Source organism: Anarhichas minor, unplaced genomic scaffold (genome assembly GCF_050575085.1).
Source record: "Anarhichas minor isolate MPS153535 unplaced genomic scaffold, ASM5057508v1 ptg000067l, whole genome shotgun sequence".
Taxonomy (NCBI): domain Eukaryota; kingdom Metazoa; phylum Chordata; class Actinopteri; order Perciformes; family Anarhichadidae; genus Anarhichas; species Anarhichas minor.
In genome coordinates, this window is record NW_027466513.1 from 2,556,402 (window position 1) to 2,581,751 (window position 25,350).

The window sequence follows — 25,350 nt, forward strand, 5'->3', positions numbered from 1 at the left end:
CTTGCATGGTAGCCTCTGCCATCAGTGTATGAAAGGGTGTGAATGGGTGAATGAACATGTAGTGAAAAAAGCACTTTGAGTGGTTGAAAGACTAGAAAAGCGCTGTACAAGTACAGCAGGGGAGGGGAGGTGGATGGGTCAAACAAAAAATCTGTCTTTCACCCAGGAGACTATTGTTTGTGCCCCGTGTCAAACGAGAAATGTATTTGTCACTTTAGTCACGTCACTTCCGTAGCTATTTGAACCCAAACCACAATCTTTTCCTAAACCTAGCCAAGTTGCTTTGTTGCCTTAACTTTGTTGACTTTCGCAAGGAAAAGGCAATAAAAATGAGGACTAACTTTCTCATAAGATATCATACGAACAATTGCACAAGGAAACGTTGGCTCGAAGCCCAGTTCATTGCCTTGGCTTGCATCCATGAAATATTGTAGGCTCTATTGTGTATTGAGTCTGGGTAAGACTTCAGCATACTACTGGAGCACTAGGTTAGCCACTAGCCAGCAGGTATTTTGCATGAATCAACACCTCTCAAAAACAGTTTCCACAAACTGACTATTATTACCTTCTTGAAAGCAGGATTCACAGTATTGCAGGGCTGTTGCTTCATACTGCATTAGTTTTGCCTTGGTGTACCTACTAAACTGGAAACCGAGTAAGGGGCAGTTACAATGAAATCTATCAAATGGTTACTAACCGATTTCTTGGGCTTGGGGGTGGACAGAGAGGAGGCGGGGATGTTGGATTTCTTCCTCACAAACATCTTGAATGTGGCAGAATCAAAGTTCTCCACTGCAAAACATCTCCATGATGTCTGAAGGGGTATGAAAAAAGCATTATATTGGTTGGACAGGACTAATTTCATGCCAATGCGAGAAAGAAAGTAAGGGACATGAAAGGATGGTCTCAATAGTAAGGCTGGGGCTCGGAGACACCTCACTCCGCCGGCTGTATTGCGGTTCTGTTTCAGTGTTCTTGGTCAAATACCTGAATGAGACAGGCGGCTGCAGGGATCTGTCTGTTGAAGTGTTTTTGTCTTTGCTTCTGCTGCACCTTCAGGGCGAAGCCTGAGCCCAAGATTCCCTGCGAACAGCAGCACAGCAGATACTGCTCATTAATTCAGTTTTAATGACACACTTTCAGGCAGCCGCAGCATGACTCAAAAGACGGAAATAAACACAAAGTTAAACAAAAATGAAGGAATAATGGGATGTTTAATGCAGAAACATATAACAGAATTAATAGATTAAAATAGTCAACCAAAGATGCACTATATTATTTATAGGTTACAGTTTCTTAAATGTGATGGGTTCCTTGCTTTTGTAAACTGAATATAATTTGAGTGCTAACTATGCTTAATCCTAATTCTTTCAAACCACAGTCACTATTATTATTATTCTTTCCTGAGCTGGTGAGATGGTGCAAGCGGACAACCCTCACTCAGCATTAACACTACACTGGAAATATCTAAAATCAAATAGAAACTAACCAGCAAAAATCTGAAGCAAGAGAATTATAGCTCAAGTCAAGGTCCTTACAGCACTTAAGTCACAATATTATGACAGTATGTATGTAAGTTCTCAACTGTCTTTAACTGTGGTGGCTGGTAGTGGCCGGTTCACACATGAATCATAGCTACACTTAAACCAAAATTAGGCACTTTCTGTTTTTGTAATTTGAAGGAAATAGTACGATTATGCAAGAAAGAAGCCCTCGTTCAGCAAAGTCTCTTTCCACTTACAGCAGGCAGAGCAAAGAAGGAAATGGCAAAGACTGAGAAACAGGATGCAATGGTCTTTCCAATCCAGGTTTGGGGCACTTTGTCTCCATATCCAATGGTAGTCACTGTCACCTTTGAGAATAAAAACAAACAAACATTAATATTAAAAAATACTAAAACTTTTATTAACACTGGATGGATTGAAACAGCAACAACAAAACAATTCTGTTGGCAGATGATACGGCCGGCGTCTTAATATTAAAAAATCGACATCAGGGAAACACTGTCCATCACAGTCCGACCGTGCCTGAGCACCAAGCATCACCGATGTAAACACTGAGTCCGAGCACAGCTTCATAAATTCTTCATTTTACTGCTTGACATGTAAATGATTTGTGACTTGAACCAAAAAACCCATCTTTAATGGTTGTGATCAATCTACTCACAGTGTTTGCTGTAGCGCATGAGGTCCATGTTTTCCCTGACCCTCCGACCACAACTCAAACTTCTGACTCTCACTCACATCTTTATGCACAGAGAGTATTCAATACTGACTGTGAGCGTGTGGTTTATAAAGCGTAAATATTGCAAATAAACCTTCATTTATCTGAGAGAAGTGGTTATGACTCTGCTGTGTGTGTACGTTTTTTAATATCAGAGTCCCTGAAGTTTCTCAGAAAAGCCGAGTGGGTGATGACTTATTGTCTGAAAATAAATTTTCACCCTGTATTCTCTGCACTACTTGTTTTGCTGCTTGTATTAGCGGCCCACTGGATGTGCCCAAGGGTTTTCACACAACTCCTACTGTAACAACAGTAGTACAGATAAAACAGTTTGTGTTCGACCTTTCACTTGCCAAATACTGTTTAAAACAATTCAATGTGTTCAGCAAAGAAATCTTACTTTTGGCAAGACGGGAAAGTACCAAAAACAATATTTAGAAGTCAATTCCACTTTCTCTTGACACAAAATACAATTAATGTCAATGTTCATAAGATGTTAGTTCTGAGGAGTCTGATCAAAATGTGTCGATGTGTGATGACAAATGTAAAATCAATTAAACGACTTTAACAAATAATGGAAATGATAAAAATGTATTTAATCAACAAAGTTGAGCAATTAACTGATTGTGTCTATCTGTTGATTATGCAGGTGCAGTCAGCAGGTGGTTAGCTTAGCTTAGCATAAAGACTGGTAGCAGGGGTAAACAGCTAAACGGCCAAGAAATAGTCAGGCACAATAAATTCTCTCATAAGGTGTTGTTTTCACACGCTTTGCCTTTGTACAGAGCCGAGCTAGCTGTTTCCTGCTTCTAGTCTTTTCACGTAAGCTAAGCTAAAAGTCCCCTGGCTAAAGCTTGGTATTTATCGTCCAGACATGAGAGTGGAATCAAAGTGTATTTCCAAAACGTCAAACCATCCTTTGGTGAATGAATTCTGCAAAAAAAACACAGTAATTCAAACATCATCATATCCTTCATATATCAGAAAATAGTATACAATGATGGCTGGACCAGGTCTGATGTAAATGTAAATTTGACGTCCCTGGTCTAACAGACATTTTCATCCCAACCCGGCAGATACTGGCATTTGGTCAGCACCCTTGGCGTCACTTTGTAACGCACTGTGTAGCCCAGCGCGTCAAACTACAGTCGCAGTAAACACCAGGTTAACAGTGTGAACTCAAACAAAAAGCACTTGCTTAAGGTTGGGCAACAAAACTAGTTAGGTTTTAGGAAAAAGGGTTCCCGCCAAAGGGCGTGACAACCTGGGAATGAGAATGGGCTCGAAAAACTCACTTTTGTCTTTTGATTAAGCCCGTCACAACCATCACACACACACAGACACACACACACACACACACACACACACAGACACACACACACACACACACACACACACACACACACACACACACACTTACCACTCCCCACCACAGGGCATCAGCATAGTTTTCAATTTCGGTGGAGCTACTGCCGTCGACTGCGTCTTTCTCTGCCAGGTAGACAAAGTACGAGGAGAAGATCAGGCTCAGAAAGCCAATGTATAACGTGGAGATCAGCTCCTGAAATACACATGCACAAACACGTGAGATATCTCAAACTAAGTAAACAACAAAGGGATCATTTCAGAGAACACAATACCATTAAATATTATATCTGTGAATTATATGTACTTTCTTACACAGCCCCTCCTGACTGCCACAGTGTATCGGTTATACCATTTTACCGCTTTAATGTCTGGAGTGGCTGTGTTTGCTATTAATATGACATGTGGATGTGAATATTCATGCAAATGTGCTGTGAATGTGATGATTCGATTTAATTTTCTGAGCATTCTGCTGTCTCGGCTGGCTTGGTGTTGAACTAAAAGTGGATTTACACTGCAGTAGCTACTTATCAGTTTGGTAATGATGTTGTACTTTAAGGGAAAGGGTTGGAATTATATGATGTATTTTTTCCTTTAGTCCACAATTCCCATGAAAAGACCAAAACCAACAATGCATAAGTCCATTTGTCAACACTGTGGCTCTCAGCCCAAAGCCAATTTGCTCTTTCAGAAGACATAAATCTGTAAAAATGGGTCATAATATATATATATATATATATATCAGCTGGGCATTGTAGTTTTTCGCAAATGTTTCTCAAACAGGAGTACATTAAGGTGCATTCAATAGCTTTTATTGCAACAATGGAGCTCTAATGCAAGAAGTAAGTTAAATCAGGCTTCGGTTACCCAGACAAAACTTGCTAGTGATCAATTCAGTGTGGATTTTGATCTTTTCATGGGATTTGTTGACGTGCTATTCATACTAACGCCTGCATAAAATAGTTGCTACATATATTTATTAGGTTGATTTTGAATGGCTCCATGTCTGCTGAATGTAGTCTATTTGGTAGTGTACAAAATAGTGAAAACACTTGAACATTATATGAATAAAACACAGTCTATAGCATGGTGTAGTACAGCACTGCAACTAAGGCCGACATTTTAGAGCAAAATCAGCACCTGTGTTACAGTCAGGGAGGTGGCTGTTGCTGATGGCTGTCTTTTATAATTGACCCTTCACTAAGCCCCGCCCCCGCTGTCAGAGCTACCATGGAGCCCACACTGTCACTAACTGCAACCCCTAAATAAATATGATCTAATATTTGGAAAAAACAAAATAGAGACAGGAGGGTCTGCTCCACAGACTCTCATGCAGTCGTTTCAGATTTTCTTGATATTTGGGTTGGTTTTGTGGATTTGGAGCTAGTCACGGTTAAAAGTTGTGTAATACTCGTTACCCGGAGAGGTTGAAAGGAGACATATGTATCTGAAATGTTACGTTTTACGTAAAAAACCTGCGGAGCTAACATTAGCAGAGTATGTTAGCACATCATTAACTAGCATTAGCACGTCTATGCTACGCTAGCTACTGAAGTTATACTGAATTTACACACGCTGCTTTTAGTTTCTAATGATTGGAACAGTGAAAAAAGACCGGCTTTACGGGAACAGCGTTGTCCCTTAAATTCATTGTCCTCCGTCTCCATGAGGTGATGTGTTGGTTCACTTTCACACTTTTATCAGTAGACTTTAGCTTCTATCTTTATCTTTTCAACCTGTTTTCACTGCTGAATCAGTTTGACACCTTGGATATATCCTTTAAACACATTGGAGAACATTCTGTCTGCTTCTCTCTTAAATCACTATTTCTTTTACCCAAAATATATAAGATAATATATATTCAGGGGATGCAGTTAGTGACAGTGTGGTCACCATGGTAACAGAGCTCTGACAGCTTGACGGAGCAGCAGCCGGGGGCGGGACTTAGCGAAGGGTCAATTAGTGTCTATTGTATAGAGCATATGTTCCATTCACCCGGAGACCTCATTTGTTGAATGGTGTTTGTTAAATATTAATATGCAAATCAGAACATGTTTCATGCCTGGATGTTTTGCTTAAATTAACAACATCAGATCAGACACCCTCCCTGCAAAGCTGCATTCTTAATCATTTTGTGGCTGATTTTCAGTGGCAGTTGTTTAAGTATGAAATCAATTGGATGACATTTTTTTGGATTGCAGATTAAAATGCTCATTCTTGGTCTCGATTTAAATCATTCATTTTTGTCAACCAATCTTTTGATGACTAAATGTGGGGACTAAAACGTCCAGAGATTTACGATGATAAAAAGGAAGAAATTGACTAAATATGACCAAAACTGACACAGACTTTTGAACTCTGGACCAAAAACAACTAAATCTTAATCTCAAAACTGACATATTTAGGAACAATTCCAACTCTATTAGTTATGTATTCATTCCTTATCTTGCAACTGATGTGAAAGTGCCACATAAGTACCTAAAGAAAAAATGCATTAAGCTTTATGGAGAAACCACAAGTGCAACAAGGTTTATGAAGCATGTTCCGTAATAATCCCTGGAGGGATATCGATTGAATTCAGATGGGCACTAAATCATTATAAATTAGTTTGAAATCCAGACCGCTGATCTCTCCCGGTGTATTTAAAATATCTATGAAGCATCTTATTGCAGATTCAATAAGGAGCTGTCTGTGATTTGCTCAGGAGGTCTAATTGGGCTTAGCTCTTATCCTGTCTGAATGTAATTTAACTACTGCTTCCTGAAATAGCTCTTTAAGTGAACGTTCTCTCTGCGCTCACCTACTACGCAATTTAAACTGTGTTTAACCAGTCGGAGTGCCGGAGCACTCACTGCATTAAATCGGCCCAGAATTCATGATGAGTGAAATTCGTATTTGTGTCTCGGCCCAAAACTGTCACTTTCAGATTTTTATTCTAGGAGCAGCAGCTTTATGGCAAAAAAAAGACCTGGGTAATGGCTGTTTGCCTCCTTCGAAAGAGCATAAACCTATCCTTGCATTACACTTCACAAATTGTGTTATGGTCCATTGGTAGTCAGCTATTTCTTCAAATGACTACACTTTTTATTTTGGACATTTTGGCCATCAAACCTTTGTCAGTGGAAATAGGAGCCTGTAAGAATTGCTGCTTGCAACTTAAAAGTGTGATTTTTGGAAATAACAGCTTTAAATGCAGTCAAGTACATCTTAGTCACTACCAGCGGTTTAGTAGATATGTGGCTGCTGCTGTGACCTGGAGAACACATTCAGGAAACATGTGCTTCCAATCTGCCAGCGTGCATTCGAGAAGCAACTGTGCAAATTGTGTTTACAAGCCACAAGCGCTAGAATGCTACTCGGCGTGTATTTAAACGCTGTGATAACACGAAGACTGGATGCTGATTGAAGTGGCTGAAACTCCGTTGACTCTAAAAACTCCAGCTGTTAACGAGGAAAGGCTGAAGTTCCACGTGTTGAGGTGAGAGACTGGCAGAACATGTCCAGGTGTCGTGCTGAGAGAGAAGCTTCCTTTACTTAAAATATCCGATGCATTTAAAACCCAATCAGGACTAATTATAAGCTATCCTATGCTAAAGTGAATCTCATTCTGGCCACACTTACTCCTCCAATTTTGAAGACAAATTATATTCGCCATTCCTAAATCGTGTACCGTTTTTGGTGAAAGCTCTTGAAACGTTACGTGAGACATTTAAATTATTCCAATGCTTACTTGTTATCCTTCACTACCCTGAATGAATGGAGCATGATAGTGTGGATAGTAGAGGGAACTTCATTTGAATTACAAATCTTTGTAATCATATTTTGGTCATGATCGTAGCCTAAACCGCAGGTTCTCAACCTGGGGCTCAATACATCTGAGGCGTTCACAAGATGATTCAAGGAATAAGAACAAAAATACCTTTCTGCATTTCTTCTCTATCTTTTCTCTCAGTTTCGCCTGGAATATTGGAGAGTGTCTCCTCTTTAGGCTTTTAAAAAAGTTATGGAAAATGAAGGAAATGCACACAACCAAGGCCTTAGGTTGTGAAGAGGCCTTCCATGATGGCTTCAATATCACAGAATGTTCAGTCAATCGTAAAATGTACGAGAGCAGGTTGGTAAAATGATGTGAGGCCGGCAGAGAATACCGGCAACGGTAACGGTAGATGGCGTTGCCTTCCAAAGTTTAAATATTTCAGCTATTTGGCCGTCTTCCACGGCGGAATACAACTGGATGTTACGTAGCTCCCTCACAAGTTGTTTGAGTCTACAATAGAATATTAGGAGAGAGCTGCATTTTGAAATATATATATTTTTTCAAATTATATAGTATTCCCTCACCATAGCCGCATATTGTCATGCGTGTTTTGTTTCGCCGTCCTGCCATTCAGTTGGACTGTTGGTTCGTTTTTCCTGAAGTCTGTCTGCCTGATTGCATGTGAATGCAGCATTATACCCTCAATCAGTTAATAAAGAATGGACCATCTATTTTATTGCGAATGGTGATTGATTGTGGAACGTTATCCATTTGCAGGGAAATGCAACATAGAAATAGCTTAACCGTCTATAGGGATCTATCAGTGTCCATGGTGACAGATGTTTCCTGTTGTGACAAACATCACCCCAGAGTTCCTCTGTTATCTTATATCCTCAATCAAAGCTTGAGTACCTGCCGATGGATGAAGACGACGGAGCCAAGGAGACGCCAGGTCCCTCCCTGCCGGTCCACGTGGAGCATTCGCAGGATCTGCAGGAAACGAATCCCTCTGGAAGATAACAAAAGTGTTTAAATGCCGACATTGCATTCAGACCAAAAATATGTATGTACACACACATTTTGAGACCAAAAGTATGTGGAGTGAGGTCACAGCTGGCTAAGTCGTCCCAAAGGTTAAACTATTGCCACAAAGACAACACCACATGCGCTCATCAATTTCAAACCTCTTTAAACATCAGTTTCATTTTCACTGCTAGATTATGAACATAGATTAAATTAGATTGTGTTGCACCAAACTCCAATTTAAGATGGGATGCAGTATTTACTTTAACCCTACCTTTGACCAAAAATAATGAAGTGCCTCAAAGAAAGTTAGCAAGTTCAGCAAATTATGGATCTGAACAGGAAGATTGACTCTTTTTTTCCTTATTGTGAAAAACGTATTTTCCTTACATTGCTGTTGTCATTTATTTGGCAATGTTGCTCCATTAAATTCGCCACCAGGTTGTTCTCAAACAAGGGGAAATTAGCTTCTCTGTCGAGCCATCATGACCAACGTTAGTTAGCAGTCACTAACAGGATGCAAATCTATATATTTATCTATTTATTTCAGTTTGTGTTAGCAAGCATCTCCATATTGAGTTATGTTTTTGGTTTTAAACTTGGATTTATTAAAAGTTTTTAATCGTGCAACGGAGTTCTGCTTGATTTTGAATCTGGATTTTACTCATTTGAAACCTGGTTTTATGAAACTTTGATTAAAACCAATCTCAGATTATATTAATCCTTGTTGATGCAACCGAGCCAGCGTGTCCACAGACTTTTGACTGCATACACTGTCTCTTACCTTACAGCAGAGGTGGCGAAGACCTGGCCTTTGGAGCCCACTAACAGCACAATTATTGAGGCGACGACCACAATCAGATCTGTATTGACAGAGAATGAGGGGCTATAAGTATAAATATGACATAAACATGCAGATGTTCAATATACGGAGGTTCAGCATAACAAGAGCCACCGTTGTCCTCCATGTGAGGTTTGAAAAAGTAAAAAAAAAACATGGATGACAAAGTCCTCCATTAGGAAATAATCATTGGTTTTCATTAAAAGATGATTCTCAGTTGAGGTGAGAGGGGTTACAAATAATGGTAATGCTAATAGTCATTGCTGCATATTTTTAAAAAAACACCTGGAGGCTCCAATTTTAAGAATAAAAAGATGAAGGTAGAAAAAAATATTGCAGTGACAGTTTTAATTTCATGCCGAATTTGTCTGAGGTATCTCATTTTGGGATGCAGCTCAGGATATATTACAGGTATTGTTTAAATAGCGTGTGTGGGTGAGGAGCGACACGTTTGCTTGTGTGCGTGTGTGTGTAGATACGTGTGTGTACGGGGGTTGTGTTCCCACCTATAATAGATATTGGCTTCCTGGCAAAGCGCAGTCGGCCACAGATGCCAACGTATTTACTGCGGCAGCCGGCTGACCAGAGGCGGACAAAATATTCCACACCGAAGAACACCACAAGGACGATCTCCTGCCAGAGGAATGAGGGAGAGACAAATGAGCTAGAAGGACATCGGGTGTTGTTGCAAGATAGTCAATGAAACACCTGAACAGCTGCTCAGACTTCAGGAAAAGTGTACTTTAAAATCTGATGTTGAAGATGCGATTTGCACAACTATTCTCTTGACTTCTTCTTTCTTTTTTTAAGTGCAGCTTCTCCGTCTAATTCATTAAGGATTATTGATTCTCAATCAGCCGCTGCACCATTTGTCACTGTGTAATTTGTACCACACCATTGATTCAGTCTCTATTTCCGCTGCTACATGTGCTCGGACCTGAAAGAAAAAAGTGATTTTGTCACCTTGACAAATAGATTGATAATATTGATCTATATTTGTTAAATCCAATGTGTTTACTTCGAGGAGTAGTTCAATATTTTGGGCAAAAGACTTTAAACCTTATTAAAATAGCCATATAGGGCTAGATTTTAAGTGTTGTCTTTTCCTGGTTTTAAAGGCTGCATTATAGTAAAGTGATGTCCTTTTCTGTTCTGTTATTTGCCTTTAACCACTTCATCATTATATCCACATTACTGATAATTATTTATCAAAGATCTCATTGTGTAAATATTTTGAGATAGCATCAATAGTCAACCGTACAATATCATCGCAGTTGATCAGAAATCTCTTGATATTTGATTTCCCCCACAACCCATCCCTACATACACACTAGAGTTTGACCTCTACATTTAACCCATCTATTTTAGGATGCTGTGAACCCCCGGGGAAACAACTTGTCTCACCGAGGGACTCTTCGACATGCGGAGCCGGGGATTGATCCGCCGACCTTGTGTTTGAAAGACAACCCGCTGTTCCCACTGAGCAACCGCTTCACGTTTAAAGTTAAAGGAAAAAATAGATACCTCTCTCATATCTTGACAGTAAATAGTAAGCTACCATCACCAGCTAGTCATTTTAGCTTAACACAAAGACTTGAAACGAGGGGGCTCTGTCCAAAGGCACCTGGCAGCAGCTCCAAAGCTAATTTCACTTTATCCAATTTGTTTATCGATTCGTGCATCGGAACCAGACACTGAGGGGCACTGACCAAGCATCGGTATTTGATGAGTTGGGAGTGAGAACGGGTTGCACAGTGACAACAAGATTCAAGGAAATAACCACAACCTCCAAAAACCAGAACATTTTTACACTTCAGTTTTTGCACAGATTGGTAAATAGTGACTTTCAGAGGCTGATTTTTTCACATTTAGACAGAGCCATTAGCTATTTCCCCCTGTTCCTAGTCTTTGTGCTAAGCTAAGCTAATGGGCTGATGGCAGTATTCACATTTACCGTACTACATCTGAATTACTCCCTTCTTTTCTTCTCTTTCTTATTCTCATTACTTTTAATTTGCATGACAATAAACTGAAACAAGCCATAACAGCATGCGTCCAATGATAAACATGAAACTCGTACAATTAAGGCTTCTCAATTAAAGCCGCTCCATTTCAATTCCTCCAGTGCCCCTCGAGGACAAATGGATTAAAAGAAAATCAATTACAGCACACAATTACACCAACACGTGGAAATGAATGAACTGCAGTGTGAATGCTAATGAAATTACCTCCACTGTCTCTTAATCATTGACAAGAATTTGGAAATGAAGCTGTTTGAAAGTGACTCAACGCCCTTTCATATATTTTTAATGGTGACATGAAGACTTTGCAATGAAGGACAGGATGAACAAACTCGGGGATTCATGCAGGGGAAGTCTTTCATGTTGCACAGCAGGTGACATTTTCATCTTGGAATTATCGGAGGTGTTTTTCTCCATCAGAGCCAAAGATCAAAACTTCAGTGAATATGAAATAGAAGTCTGGTAAAACAAAAAAATGCATTCATAATATCTGGACACTTCATTCTGACCTTAGAAACGGAAGTTGACTTTTGAGTCCACTTACTGCCTTGTTACAGAGACTTGACTGTTCAACACAAATTGTTTGTGTTTGCTTAAAATTTAAATAATGAATTCTTCACCAAAGAAACAGAACGCCGTCTGGTCCAAAAAACTCCAGAACAATCTGGAAAAAAGAAAGTGAACCTGCAGTTGAGATCGTGTTGTCAACAGCTGTTTCTACAATCAAGAAGGATCTGTCAAACTCAACGTTTAAACCAACATGAAAGAGAAATCCTAAAAGGTCTCAGAATATTGGAGAGTTTAAACACCTACAGCACGACAAGTGAGGAAATACCATCTGTCCGCCGATGAAGAGCGTCCTTACGGATCCACTCGGTTCTGAGAAAATGAGACCCGACCGGGGACCCAAATGGGACCTGGTCCAAACTATACTCTGCTAATGGTGCCATGCCATTGTTCCAACGGCCTAATATTCCGAAACCCCAATAATCAGAAAAATGTCACATTGGAACGAAAGCCTATTTGTCTCAAAATACACACTCTCCGTGCAACAAACAGAAGCCCATGGCTAATTATTGTGCTAAATGACGTCATCTACCTTGGGGAAGGCGTGACGCAGACTACTCTGTCTCTGACTGACTAACACTGATATTCTTAACCTGTACCTAACTAATCTCACTCCTCATGCCTAAACCTAACCAACCCAACCAACAAAGGGAACGAGTAACACAAGGCGGGTCTCTAGGTTATCAAATCCCTCAGCCCTTAAATCCTTCCTCACATCCTTCTCATTCATTACAGAACCCACAAAAGGAACAATCAAACTACGATACCTCATCTAGTCATTGTCTCCACACTGAGTCTCACTCCACAACAACTTTCGACCCAAACCCATCATCGATCCCCATTTCATCCCTCCCTTCATTCTCGACCCTTGTCATTCTTCAGTCCACAACCTTCATTCATCCCCCCTTTCCAACAAAGCATGACTTGATGGTCTTTTTAACTAAGACAGGCTGTGTTGCCAGGATTTGTTTCCAGAAATAAAATAAAAAAGTAGCAATACTTTTTGGATCCAAAAAAACAAACAAACGAGACCTTTTGGGAATGTAGATCTTTTGGGCAAACCGCCAAGCATCTGGCCAAACACACAGCTACAAACACTGTCAGCTCGTGCTGCATCTCCAAGTAAAGAACAGCGTGGTCTCTGTTAACCTTGAGTGTGCAGGAAGAAAGCAGCAAGACAAAGAAGATGCTTCTGTGGTGGGGGAGGAGAGAATGAAAGGGTGGCAGGGTCACAGCAAATCTCTGAACTAGAAGGCACAAAGTACAAAAACAGCCCCTTTGGGACGGAGGATGGAAAAGATGAATGTTTGAGATGTTGGTAGGTTTAGGAGCATGGCAAATATTAATTATTCATTATCTGTGTTGAAGAGAAGAATGAGCAGATATGTTCAGGGTGAATTTAAGGCAGAAAAGCATTGTGCCATAAAATTCAAGATTTAGTGGTGTTTACCAACACATATCACACTTTTCCTTATAATTACAAGTCAGATTCATACACAGGAGCCTCTTTGAATCCAACAATGGAGTTGTAGGATATGAGACTGTGATGTGCCGGCTCATGAAACACCGTGACCATTTCATCCCATTATCCTCAGGCCAAGGTGAACTTGTCACATACGGCACGCTCCGAGCCTCTTGTAAGAAAATCCTCAAGTCCTTTTCATCCTTTTCTTGAGGTTTTCTTTTGTCGGAGCTCGAATGGCTCACCCATCACCCAAACAGTTCCTGCGCTCAGCATCTGGTGTCTCAGGGTTAAGTTTTCCCCGTTTACTATTGACTTTAGAGGAGGAGCCGTTACCCCCTCAGGCCAGCGGGACGCCCTGAAATTGTTTGCAGGGTAAAAAAAGTCGATGTAGTCCTGTGTGTGCTTAAATTGTTTACTCTGTCAGGCAGCGATTAGATCAATCAACACATGAAATTGCTTTTCAAACAACAAAAAGTGTGATATTTATTGTTTAAGCAACATCCTCACAATCCTGGTGTTGATTGTTGCAGCTTTGGACAGAAATTGTGATTCATTTAACACCTCAGTTTACTTTCTAACCAACATATATGTCCTTTCAAAGAACTTTATAATGACTCAACGCCTATCGACTGCATTGTTTCATGAGCATTGTTATCATTTGTGATTCATCAATGAGATGCAACATGGCAATGGGAACAAAACGATCAGAAGATCAGAATCGGGCCTGTTGGCAGATGCCAGCCAACAAAAACAGAAGAAAAAAAACAGAAGTGCTGAGCAGATGGTGAAAGTCAAAGCATAGATCAGATCAGGATGCCGCAGGGGGACAAAAGACTACAGGCTGTATCTAACGCAAACAGTGCTTTTACAAGAAAACATTTAGATTAGATAGAGATTTAGATTATTTCAAGTCGCAATCACTCTCCTAGTACAGCATCTGTCAGACACATGTGGTTCATGGACCACTGAACTGGATCATTAAACACACACACACACAGGAGTTTTCCTGCAAACGAACACGAACTGTTTGTTTACACTCAGTGTTTCTTGCCCAAACACGTGGGATGCATGCAACCTCATAAAATATCTATAAAGCTGATCGGTTCATTTCTTTTAATGTTCTGAAAGCTGCATTATTAACAGGGCTGGCTCTCTTCTTTTTCTCCTCTTTTACTGGTCGCAGCGCTACCTTCTACGGAGCATCGCTACCATCGACAGTAAAAACATTTCATTTGTTAGATATGAGCAGATTCATGTTATGCGCCACAAAGTGAGGCAGTTTAACATGCAGGAACACAAGTTGTTGTGTCCATCTACGTGCTACACTAATCCATTTAATCTTCATGGGAGTATACCACAAGTCTCAGAGCTGGTGTTAAAGCAAGTTCTTTTTTTTTTTCAACTCTCCATAGTTGTTGCAAGGATTACATACAGATTTGGGTCTTTGATTGCTTCACACTACATGACTTCAAACCGACTTATTGGAATATATTTTGCTGATCTTTTAGGGAAAAGACACCTGGAGAGTCCAAAAAAGGGAGAAAGCTATCATAGTCACTCCGTCTAACTTTATATAACTCTGTTCTGCTGGAGTAGAAACTGCCCCACAACAGAGATGCAGCATGGATCTGCAGACTGCAGTTGTGAGAGAGCAGCATACAAATACGTCTCTTGAATGAAGTACACTAATTGTCCTGTTTGTTTGGGACCAGGCGAGCTATAGACTCATCAATAATCACTGCATCACCAAGCGTGTCAGCACCACCTAATTAATTTCACAAAGACACTTTCTGGTCTGATCGGGGCTTTAAAGTCTCTCGTTTTGAGCACAGACTGTGTATAAGAAGTGGACATAATCACTGTGAGGTCACCCGTTGGTTTGTGGATGAAGGTTTTGAAGCCTCACATTCAGCATTTTGGCTGTCGCCATCTTGGTTTTTTGCAACCAGATGTGACACGAGAGGGTAGTACGACCGAATGCTGAAAAAGACATTGTTAGTCGACCAAAACTGTCACAATTAACTTTCCTGAACTGAAACACAATGTAAAAGTGTTAAAGTTCTTAGACTAAAACACGTAAAACACCTTGGTGGCAACCTGTCAATCACAAGGTAGCCCCGCCCTAAAGTATGCCCTGCTTTATGATCTATTTTACTCTAAAATGGGACCCTAATTTACTATCATCATGCTGTATTGAAGAAGACTTGAAACTAGCGATTGAGAACATAAATCAAGTGAGAAGTAGGGTCATTTTGCCATTGACTTCTATACAATCAGACTTATTTTTGCAACCAGAGGAGTCGCCCCCTGATGGACATTAGAAAGAATGCAGATTTACGGCTCTTCTGAATTGACACCACTTTTCAGACCCGGATGTTGCCGCCTGGTTTCGAGGCCACATTACCGACAGCAAAAGCTGGACCCATTTCACCCCAAACACTGCTCTCCACAGAGGGTTAGGACGTTCTAGTTGGGATTTAATTAATCATTAGCTTTTAATTAAAACCTCTGCTAGAGGTAGATTCAATCTTACAATGAGACAAACGAGAGACAAAACAATGTTTTAATGGTCAATCCCAGGAGTTACTTTTCAATTTAATCAAATTCAACACTCACCACCCAGAAGAGTGTCGTGTGAGCCAGGGCCTGGTACTGCTCGATGGTAGACAGAACGCTGAGCATGAGGCAGGCCAGAACTATGAGAAACCTGTAGGAAACAAAGTAAATTAGTCTTAATTGAAGTTACCACGAGTAACTTTCATTTTGTGTCGATTTAGGTGTTTCCTGTGGACAAAAGCGGTAATGTTTCTGAGCGCCATAGTCCCTTGAGAAAACCTTGTATTTTATGGCAGCAGTGTCTGACAGTCTGCCCCACGCAGACCCGGTTCTGGTCCTCTCTTCCCTCCAGTGGGCCCAATAATACGGCCTCCATCAGTGTGGTGTCGGCTTCCAGCGGGCACCGGCAGGGCAGTGAGGAGAAGCTTTGCTCCTGGCCGAAGGACGCTTCTCCCCCTCTCCCCCGGAGGCCCCGCTGGAGTCTGAACTGGAGGAGTTACTGGTGAACCTGCATGATTTCGTTCCTTGTAGTAACTTTAACTGTCATAATGTGTCATAATTGTAAGTTTTATGTTGTTCATAGCTCTTATTTCCTTTGTTTATAATCTTATACAATCCAATTGGATAATATCCAACCAGCTCTTGTTTAACTCCATTTTCCTCAAACCAAAGCTTTACATAACGTGTCATCAGTCGAGCCAAGCAAACACAAATCTCCTCGATACACTTTCAACCTAATATTCATGTCAACATTTCACCCTTTGATTTAAACAGCAAAACTTCAGTCAACGTTGGTGTCTGACTCGAGTCTGAACTTCTAAACAACTTGAAGAAAAAAATATATAATTTCAAGACAGCAAAACATTACTTTATATTTTTGTCATGAAAAGTATCTGACTGAATTTGAGCAAACATTCAAGGACAGCTCTCTGGAGGAAATACTGTGAACCTTTTGAACCTCCACCATATGAATGCAAAGCGCATGATAAACTTGTCAAATAATGAGCACCTTGGTACGCACGTACGCACGCACACACACACTGTCAACAAGCACTGAATTGCTCCTTACCATTATCCTTATTCCCCTCAAGGTCACATGTGTTTCTACTGCAGCAACAATGAGACGTCTGTAACTCCTCAACCGACTTCAGAGAAAGTTATTTCATTTCTTTGGAGATCAGGCTTCGAGCTGTGACACTTTGCCCAAAAACATAACTAACACTTAGTTACATGGCCTTGAGTTATTGACTCTTGAATTCTTCGCCAGAAACCTTTCAGGAATCGGTTTCTTTAAAGCAGCTCATATAACAAAGAGCTACGTATAGTGCCTTTGTAACACCAAATAAACTCTCGTGGTTATTCTTCACTGCTGTTCATAAAAGTCAGAGACAGGGATCCTGTTTAATTTGACGGTAGTGGAGGATGATGGGAAAGCAGGGCTGACTGCAATATAGGCGATGAGCGCTTCTCAAACTCATAACCTTGTTCACACTTGATTTCGCCGGCAGAGCCACGAACGGCCTCCGTTCCTGTTTATTCTTTAGTTACTGCATATCATCTTTGCTATCCGAGTCGAAGTTGGGGTTGTGTTTCACCCCATGTCATTATGTGTGTCTGTTAGCACGATATCTTAGAAAATGAATCATGAATGTGCATTAGACTTTGTGAGGCGGTTGGCATTGTGGCAAGGTCAAACTGATTAACTTTCCATTTCCGTTGGCAGGAGATGTGGCGGAGAAACTTCTGAATGCATTCACATGACATCATCTGAATTCATTTGCCAGTCAGCTGACAGAACGAACGTCCATGATTGGACCAATCGGAGAAAAAAACATGGCGGCACTGGAACGTTGGCTTTCTGTTTGGATGTAACTGTGCTGCCAGTGTTCATTGATTTGATTACTATAATGTGTTCCACGCATCTGCCTTGTATACATATATAAACATTAATTGACAGACATTATTTGTTTTTCATATACGCTAAAGATCAATAAGAAATGTCTTGGCTTGAAGGCTGGAATGCTTGAAATCCGCAATATATCCACAAAACTTTTTTGGTTTATTTCTGACGAAAAAGCCCAAGGACAATGCAGTTACAATGGCAAGTGTTACTGTGCAAGTGTAACTGCACAACGTATCCTCATGCAATGGATATCAATATATCTTACGAAAAGTTATTCCTAATTTTTAGTGCGTTTTCCTACGAAAGTCCAGCAACACAATTTCTGCTTGTTACAAACGGTCTTTGCAAAATAAATTTCCGTCTTAACCGTAAACAACTTAGTTAGGTTTAGGCAACAAAACTACTTAGTTAGGTTTTGTAAAAGTTTGGGTACTTAAGTACGCACGTTACGTGACAAATAAATCAAGCTGACTTCTGGTTTCACACGTGACACGGACAACGGTCCCCTGGGTGAAAGGCAGGTGTTTTTCTCTGTGGAGTTTGTCACTCTTTATACTTCCTTGTTCATGATTACGTGGATTACACATGAATTGATATTGTGGGATATAACAATATCATTACTTTACAAACAGTGTGAGAGAACAGCCTGTACTGGGGCCCAATATAGAACTGGCATATCTTGAGAATACCGCGCAGTGTTGTTGGAAGTATTTGCTCTACTGTCATCTCGATAATGTTTCAAACTATTGTACAGCAAAAAACAGCCCTGAAGAACCACGGTTTTGTTCCTATATGAGCACACTTGATGGAAACTATGTGTAGAGGGAGTTTCCAGTCAATGTTTGCACCATGGAGGCTCTTATCACCCCATGCTACAGCCTGAGTTTATTGAAGACTGGCCAGGAATCCAAATACCCCACTTTAAAGTAACACACACACACACACACAGGCTTGACTGTGCACGCCACACGTCAACACAGATAAAAGACAGCAGAGAGACCTGCTCAGGGAAGATGAACTGGTGTGTAACACAGCTAACAAAGCAGCTGGTTCTGTATGTGAGACACAGAAGAAGTACACGATGCAACAACAACTAAATGGGCAGGAACATTGGGCATAAACAAAATTGCTCACATCGTTAGGACGCGGGGCAATTTACACGATCTTATGTTCAATATGTGACAGAGGCAGCTGAAAAGAGGATAAAAAACCCCACAAATGAACATCAAACTTTCCGAGCCAAACACTCCGATATGCTAATGGCTGTAATTTGTCGGCGTAGCTCTGCTTAAATTATTTTCAGAGCGTTTGAAATGCCAGCAAACATACACGCTCAGTATGCTGGGCACACACTTCTGCCTCGCTTTGGATCCGTCTGAGATGATCGGACTCGTCAGTCCTTCTCTACTAACTGCACCATCATATTTCACTTCCTTTTCCTCCAGTGGGCTTGATGGAGCAACAGAGAAAACAATACACTGGCTCAGCTACATAGGCACCACTGAACTCTAAACAAAAATCTCAAAGCACTGCTCCTATCCATTATTGATGGGCAGACTCACTCGCGGTCTGTTGTGCAGCGAGAGTAGAGACAAAGCAGGGGACAGAGCTATGAGGGCTCGTAGCGCCGCTGCTGACCGTGTCACTGGCTGTTACCATCAAATATCCTATTCCGACCATCAATCACAATTTGTTTGCGTCACTGTTGCTTTTTAGTGACGACAAAACACAAACCAACCAAAAGCAATGCAACACAAAACAGGGGTTTAGATGAATGCACAGTGATTAAAGATGAACATTTAAGGCCTTGTTTGTAATTTGGGCAGACGACTTTATGAGGTTCACAGCTGAGCGATATAAGTGACCTTGCCGATGTGCTCCAATAGGAATCCAAGCTCCTTTGTTTTTTAAAAGAGAAGAAAAACATCATAGATGCTTTTTCCCCCAGTTCCTAAATTATAGGATGGAATACAAACAGCTCAAGTAAAAAAACCACAATCCTCAAATTGAAAGGAACAACAACACATGAACTATTAGCCGGTTTGTTAAACCATAAAAAAATAGTGTCAGACTTGTCTTCCTTCAACCTGATGCTGTTTGACAGATATCCGGTTCAGTTTAATGGAGCTGAATCTGAAAAACACTCAGATTTTTGTTTTCTCTAAACTCTCCTGATCGACTCATCTGTAACCAGCATGTGGGATGATCCATGCTGCTCCAAACTAAAATGCGGCATTTACAGCTAGACTGTAGCACACTGCAGAGAGACACCCAGCGCGAGCATGGGGATATACTTTATTAATTGCTTAAAGCTACATGTATACCATGTTCACTTCCAGTGATATGAACTGTTGCTTTCCTTTTACCATAATGAAACAGACCTGAGTCCCTGCCAGCATACTGTATCACTACACACACATAAATTGATATATGCAAACACGCGCACACACACTCTGATAAGGATTCAGGTCACTCTGACGTTGGAGATGTGGGTCAGTGATATAGACATGCTTATTCTTAACTGCTTTTCTCCCACTAAAACACTTGCAGAACAAGGCAACGAACTGACCCCAAAAACCTGCTGGATGGTTTGACATCCCAACAACAGACCCCTGCTGGTATTATAGAACTGAGAGAGTTGTCTAAACTACTCTACGATCTGAGTGTGAGCTGAAGGAGTTTCTGGTGAACCTGCATGATTTTGTCAGATTTCATGAGGAATCCGACCCGGTGGCACGGATAACAAGCAGTGGAGCCTTGATTATACCTTCCAACAAGGACGTTCGCACAAACATGAGCTGACGTGAAATCATGACGTGGAAACGTTTGGATCTTTTGTACTCCATGCGGGTTTCTTATCTTGGCAAACCGACATTCTCAAAGCTCCACAAAGTTTTCAATTGTCTCTGCCATCTGCACCTGAGTAGTAAGAACATGTTGTATGTGCACTCGCGATCCTCGCGGATGGTCTCGTTTACTCATGTAGGTACTATGAGAGGCGTCAGTATTGAATTTCATATCCAGTTAAAAGTTCCTCATAGTAACATTAAATATAGTGCAGATTTCGAGAGTTATGTGTTTTGCAGCCTGGATTTGATCAAACGGATCAATAGTTATTAAAAATGGAGGAAGCGTCCCATCATATCCTCTTCAGGGGCCGAGCGCGGGGCAGTTTTGTTCAACGGTGCCCAAATGCGAAACCAGAAGTTTCAAATCCGGGCAAACAGGTCTGGTTGAGCTGCAGCAAACAGACAGCTATCAGGGCTGAGAGTGACAGTCTGCACACATGGTGTCTTAATGTTACAGCCATTGTGCAAATCATTAGCAGCAAATGAAGAGAAATTTGCCACTGACACTGTGGCTTATGAAAAACATATTGATTTTGTATTTCAAGTAGCACTTTGTGGCGTTTCCTGTTATTTTGTGCAGTTTGAGCCGTTACAGGAAGGTCAAGGCACCTCATCCTGCTGGTTTGCACCTCAGTCTAATAGTACAATATTTGAAATGTCGATGCACGAACAAACAATTTCCCTGTGCTCATAGCAGCCACTAGCTTCCCTTCTATTTTGCATTGTGCTGTTATTCCTGGTAAAGCCCCCAATGTGTTTGAGTCGCACTGTGTTGGCTTATGCTCCCTCTGAGTCACCGAGACTCTAACCTGCTCCGACAGGCCGCGTTCTCATGCAAGCGTCCCCTCCGACACAGCGGGGTCACAGGGTGGCAGCGCCGGGACAGGGACCGCTACCTCCTCCACAGAACACACACACGCTGCCAAGTTTAGCTGCCTGCTATCAGCGCAAGCAAGTGGGGACAGACAGCACACATGGGAGTGAGCCGGAGGATAATGTCCCACATTCCTAAACCTCTGCCGTAACGCTCCGGTCTGGATCTACTGGACTGGTCAGTTTCCCGGATGTGGGGTGATACCAAGAAAGAAAAAGACATTGAAATGTTTCCTTTGGCATTACATCACTGGTGTATAAACAGTCGTTTATCATGAGTAACACTTCATTTTTCAAGCTACCTGACAAAAGCTGTCACATCAGTTTTTTGGGCGATGAACCATAATGTGACATCTTCATGATATTGCAGCTTGAGCGGATACAATCCACCCCGCTCTGGATTACACCAGGATCTATGTTCATCATAGCTGTAATATTTATATTTCATTTTTCATTAAACCAGGTAGGCTCACATATACCTGTCATGCTGTCAGGAAGGGAAACAAACACTAAAACGTCCCCTGTCAGGTTGAAAAGCCTCACTGAAAGCAAACCCCCCTCAGTGTTGTTGCACTCAAAGTGTTCAGTGGTGCTGAGGAAAAATAGTCTCCCAAATGAAAGACCTTCATAATAATCCTTTAGTACTCCTATAAGGACGTATTTTCTGTCGTCTGTGATGAATTATGTGGTCTTTTTTTTTATGTGCTAGACTTATATATTCGTATAATATTCCTAGAGGGATTCCAGTCCTTCTGTCATATCCTTGCAGCATCTTTCTCAAATTCATAGGATTAACACTTCTTTGTATCAAGGGCTTCCAAGAGTACATGCGCAATTAACTCCCTGTTTAATTAGGATCTTAGAGTTGCAATTACACCCTTGAATACCCTACGGAAATCGATGATTATGGAAATAAAAAAAATAAAAAAACACTCACACTGTGAAGTGATACACGAAGCATTTCCAGCCAGACGGCCTTTCCAGAAAGTTATACACGCGTCCTTGGATGTAGGCGCGGGTGATGACCGGACGGACCCCGGTGCTGTACACCGACATCCGCACAGACATCCGGGGATGAGATAAGTACGGGTGGAAGTGAACAGTTGGTACTTCTGCGGGAGTGTTACCGTCCTCTGGCATTTTGTCTCTCTCAGAAAACGTGTCGTTGTCCACGGGGGTTCCTGGTTCAGGCGCGCGAAACGTGGTTTGCGACAGTTCCAAATCCGGTGGTCTCTTCCCTCGTGCCACACCAGAAGACCTCCGTGAGTTAGACATTGTGGCTTCCCGTTATTCTTCTGGCGCTGGGTTCACTTTTTTTCACAGTTATTTTCATCGGTCACTGACTCAAACGCACAAATGTTCGCCCATGTGCGCTTACCTTCTGCTGTGCGCCTGATCTCCCCAGGGCGCATTAAGATGTGAGATAAACGGCGTTATTAATGCTCTAGATCACCAGGATGGTGTTTCTTTAATTTAACTTAACAGCTCTCTTGGTTGTTGAGGTCTGAATGAATATCCCCTACCTCTTTCAGAGCACTTATCAGCCTGGGGAGCTGTGGGCGCCAGGCGGTGCGCCATGAGTCACCAGCTGTTCAGAAGTTTTATTGTTTTTGAAAAACTGCTCAAAAGCAATCTGCAGCTGATGAACTCCATCCTCAGATCCGAAATATACACCACACCATTGAACTGTCATTCCACTCGATAATTACTTTTCACACAAAATGCAAACACTTATTTAATAATTTAATATTTTTTCAAACCTGTTTGAATTTATTCATCATTAAAGATGAATCTCTAAAGAAAAAGTGTTAATTGGAGTTAATTTGTGCAGAAGTGTAGCCTATATAACGGCCTCCCTATTTGAGATGACATACAGACTGAGTTGTTTTTCATCATTAAACTGTCAGTTGGAAGTACGTTGAAAGTGACACTCATTGTGAGAGTCTCTGCAAGTTTGGAAGCTATATATCAAGTTCTCCTCTACATATTTGTTACCACTGGTAGACTTGTAATAAATTGCCTTCTTGGGGGCTCTTCCAGTGGAGAAAACATTATGAAGTGCAGGGTGAACCTTCGAGGAGAGAAAATGTCATGAAATGCCATAAAGGGTGCCCTTCCAGTAGAGAAAACGCTATGAAGCATCTTCTGCCCTTCCAGTAGAGACAATGTTATGGAATGCCTTCTAGAGTTTAGGGGAAAATGTGATGAAATACTATCTCGGGTTCCCTTCCAGTGAGGAAAATGTGATGCATGCCCTCTAGGGCAGAGTCTTGCATTGGGTCGGGTACATTTGGGTACTGCCCTGGACCTCAGACAGTCTGTGTCCGCCACTGCTTGTCACCAACAGTACTCAATTGTGTACCCGCTGAGATCGTAAATATTCGAAGATGAAGCAATTTGGTGATGGAGCAGTTCTCAATTGTGTGCTTATAGGTTTTAACTTTCCATACAGTTTTTCTTTTTTTACGTAAAAACGTTTCCTATCGCTTACTTTCCTTCAGTGAGCTGTTCAAAAAAAAGTAGAAAAAGAAACACATTCACATAAATAATAGATATATAGATAATATTACCATTATTACATACCTGATCTGGAGTAATACACAACATGTTACTGCTTGAAAAGCATGCCTCTTTCCAGACATATGTGTGATTTATTACAGTTTGAGAGTAACTTCGTCAACCCTGGTGTTGGTGTAATCAAGGGAACTCTGGGGACACATGCAGCTTAGTTTGACAAGGTTACTCTGGAGGTTTGTTTTTTGTTTTTTGCAGTGACCTTGAACATGCTCGTCCAAGGAGGAGGAAACAGCTTTGCCGCAGCAGGTTTTAATAGGAGTCGAGTAGCATCCATGTGATGACAGGATCTGTTGCCAGGTTGACATTAAACACAACTCTTACTGGTTCTTACTGTTAGGTATCACCCACCACATTTGAGTTTCTGTTTTTAATTCAGAAAGGGCAGTTATCTTGAAGGTCACATCTTTATCTGATTGTGTGAAGGAAATAAAATATCTAATATAATTCAATATTTAATAAGCAAGCGGCTTGGTAATTGATAATCTCCAGTTTTCAGTTTTGTGACAATACATTTTACAGCTTAAAGTTTCTTTAGTTTAAGAAGTATGAGAATAATTAAATGTGAAAAATTCAAAATCCTCAACTTTCTGTTTTTTTGTGGACAGCGATGTTATGTCAACAGAAGTTCTATGAAATTGTGATGGATGGCCATTTTCTGACATGTCATAGCCCAAATGATTAATTGAATAATCAAAAAAGCTATTATCAGATGTAATGGTAAGTTTAACAGTCCAGCCACCGCTACAGATGGTTTTTTTCTTATTATTTTTGTCAGAGAATATGATCTGAGAATTTCAACAAATGTAACAAAAGGTCCCTTGAACACATCAACCACCCCAGCTTTAAGAGATTATGTTTCCAAGCCCCAGCTGACACAGCAGCAACTTGTTAGCAAGGGGAAACAAACAATAACATCCCATCGTAATTAATTGAAGATCTCAAATAAAAGAAAATGAAAAGCCAGAGAGAAAAAAAACAGAAAGAGCAGTGAGAAGGAGAGACGTTACACAGATAGCATCCTAAACAGTGTCCTTGTCATAAATGCTTTGAACTCATAGGCAGTTACATAAGGTTGAAATGTTTCTGTAGGGTAGCACAGACAGCCTTTCCAAACACGCTCTGTCCAAACGTTCAGGGCAGTCAGTAGAAATTAGTCATGGGATCTCAGACTGTATTGTCCTCCTTGTTTATGAGTAATACAAACACATACAGGGACGGGGAGCTTTCCCTCGATGGCCGTACAAACACATTATCGGTGACTAGCCGATTCATGTGAACACGTGGCCAATCAAGCCACGGCATATAACGCGTGAAGATGGGTGAGGGTTTT

General features: G+C 41.0%; 1 protein-coding gene across 1 annotated transcript in view; it reads right to left on the reverse strand.

The window, feature by feature from the left end:
• kcnq1.1 (potassium voltage-gated channel, KQT-like subfamily, member 1.1) overlaps positions 1 to 22,718 on the reverse strand; it is a 34,998-nt gene extending 12,280 nt beyond the window's left edge. The window contains 9 exon segments of the mRNA XM_076078546.1: positions 698 to 814; positions 988 to 1,083; positions 1,742 to 1,852; positions 3,644 to 3,784; positions 8,258 to 8,354; positions 9,153 to 9,231; positions 9,716 to 9,842; positions 15,879 to 15,969; positions 22,381 to 22,718. Coding sequence (XP_075934661.1) covers positions 698 to 814; positions 988 to 1,083; positions 1,742 to 1,852; positions 3,644 to 3,784; positions 8,258 to 8,354; positions 9,153 to 9,231; positions 9,716 to 9,842; positions 15,879 to 15,969; positions 22,381 to 22,718 — 1,197 coding nt within the window.
• Between the last annotated feature and the right edge of the window lie 2,632 nt (positions 22,719 to 25,350).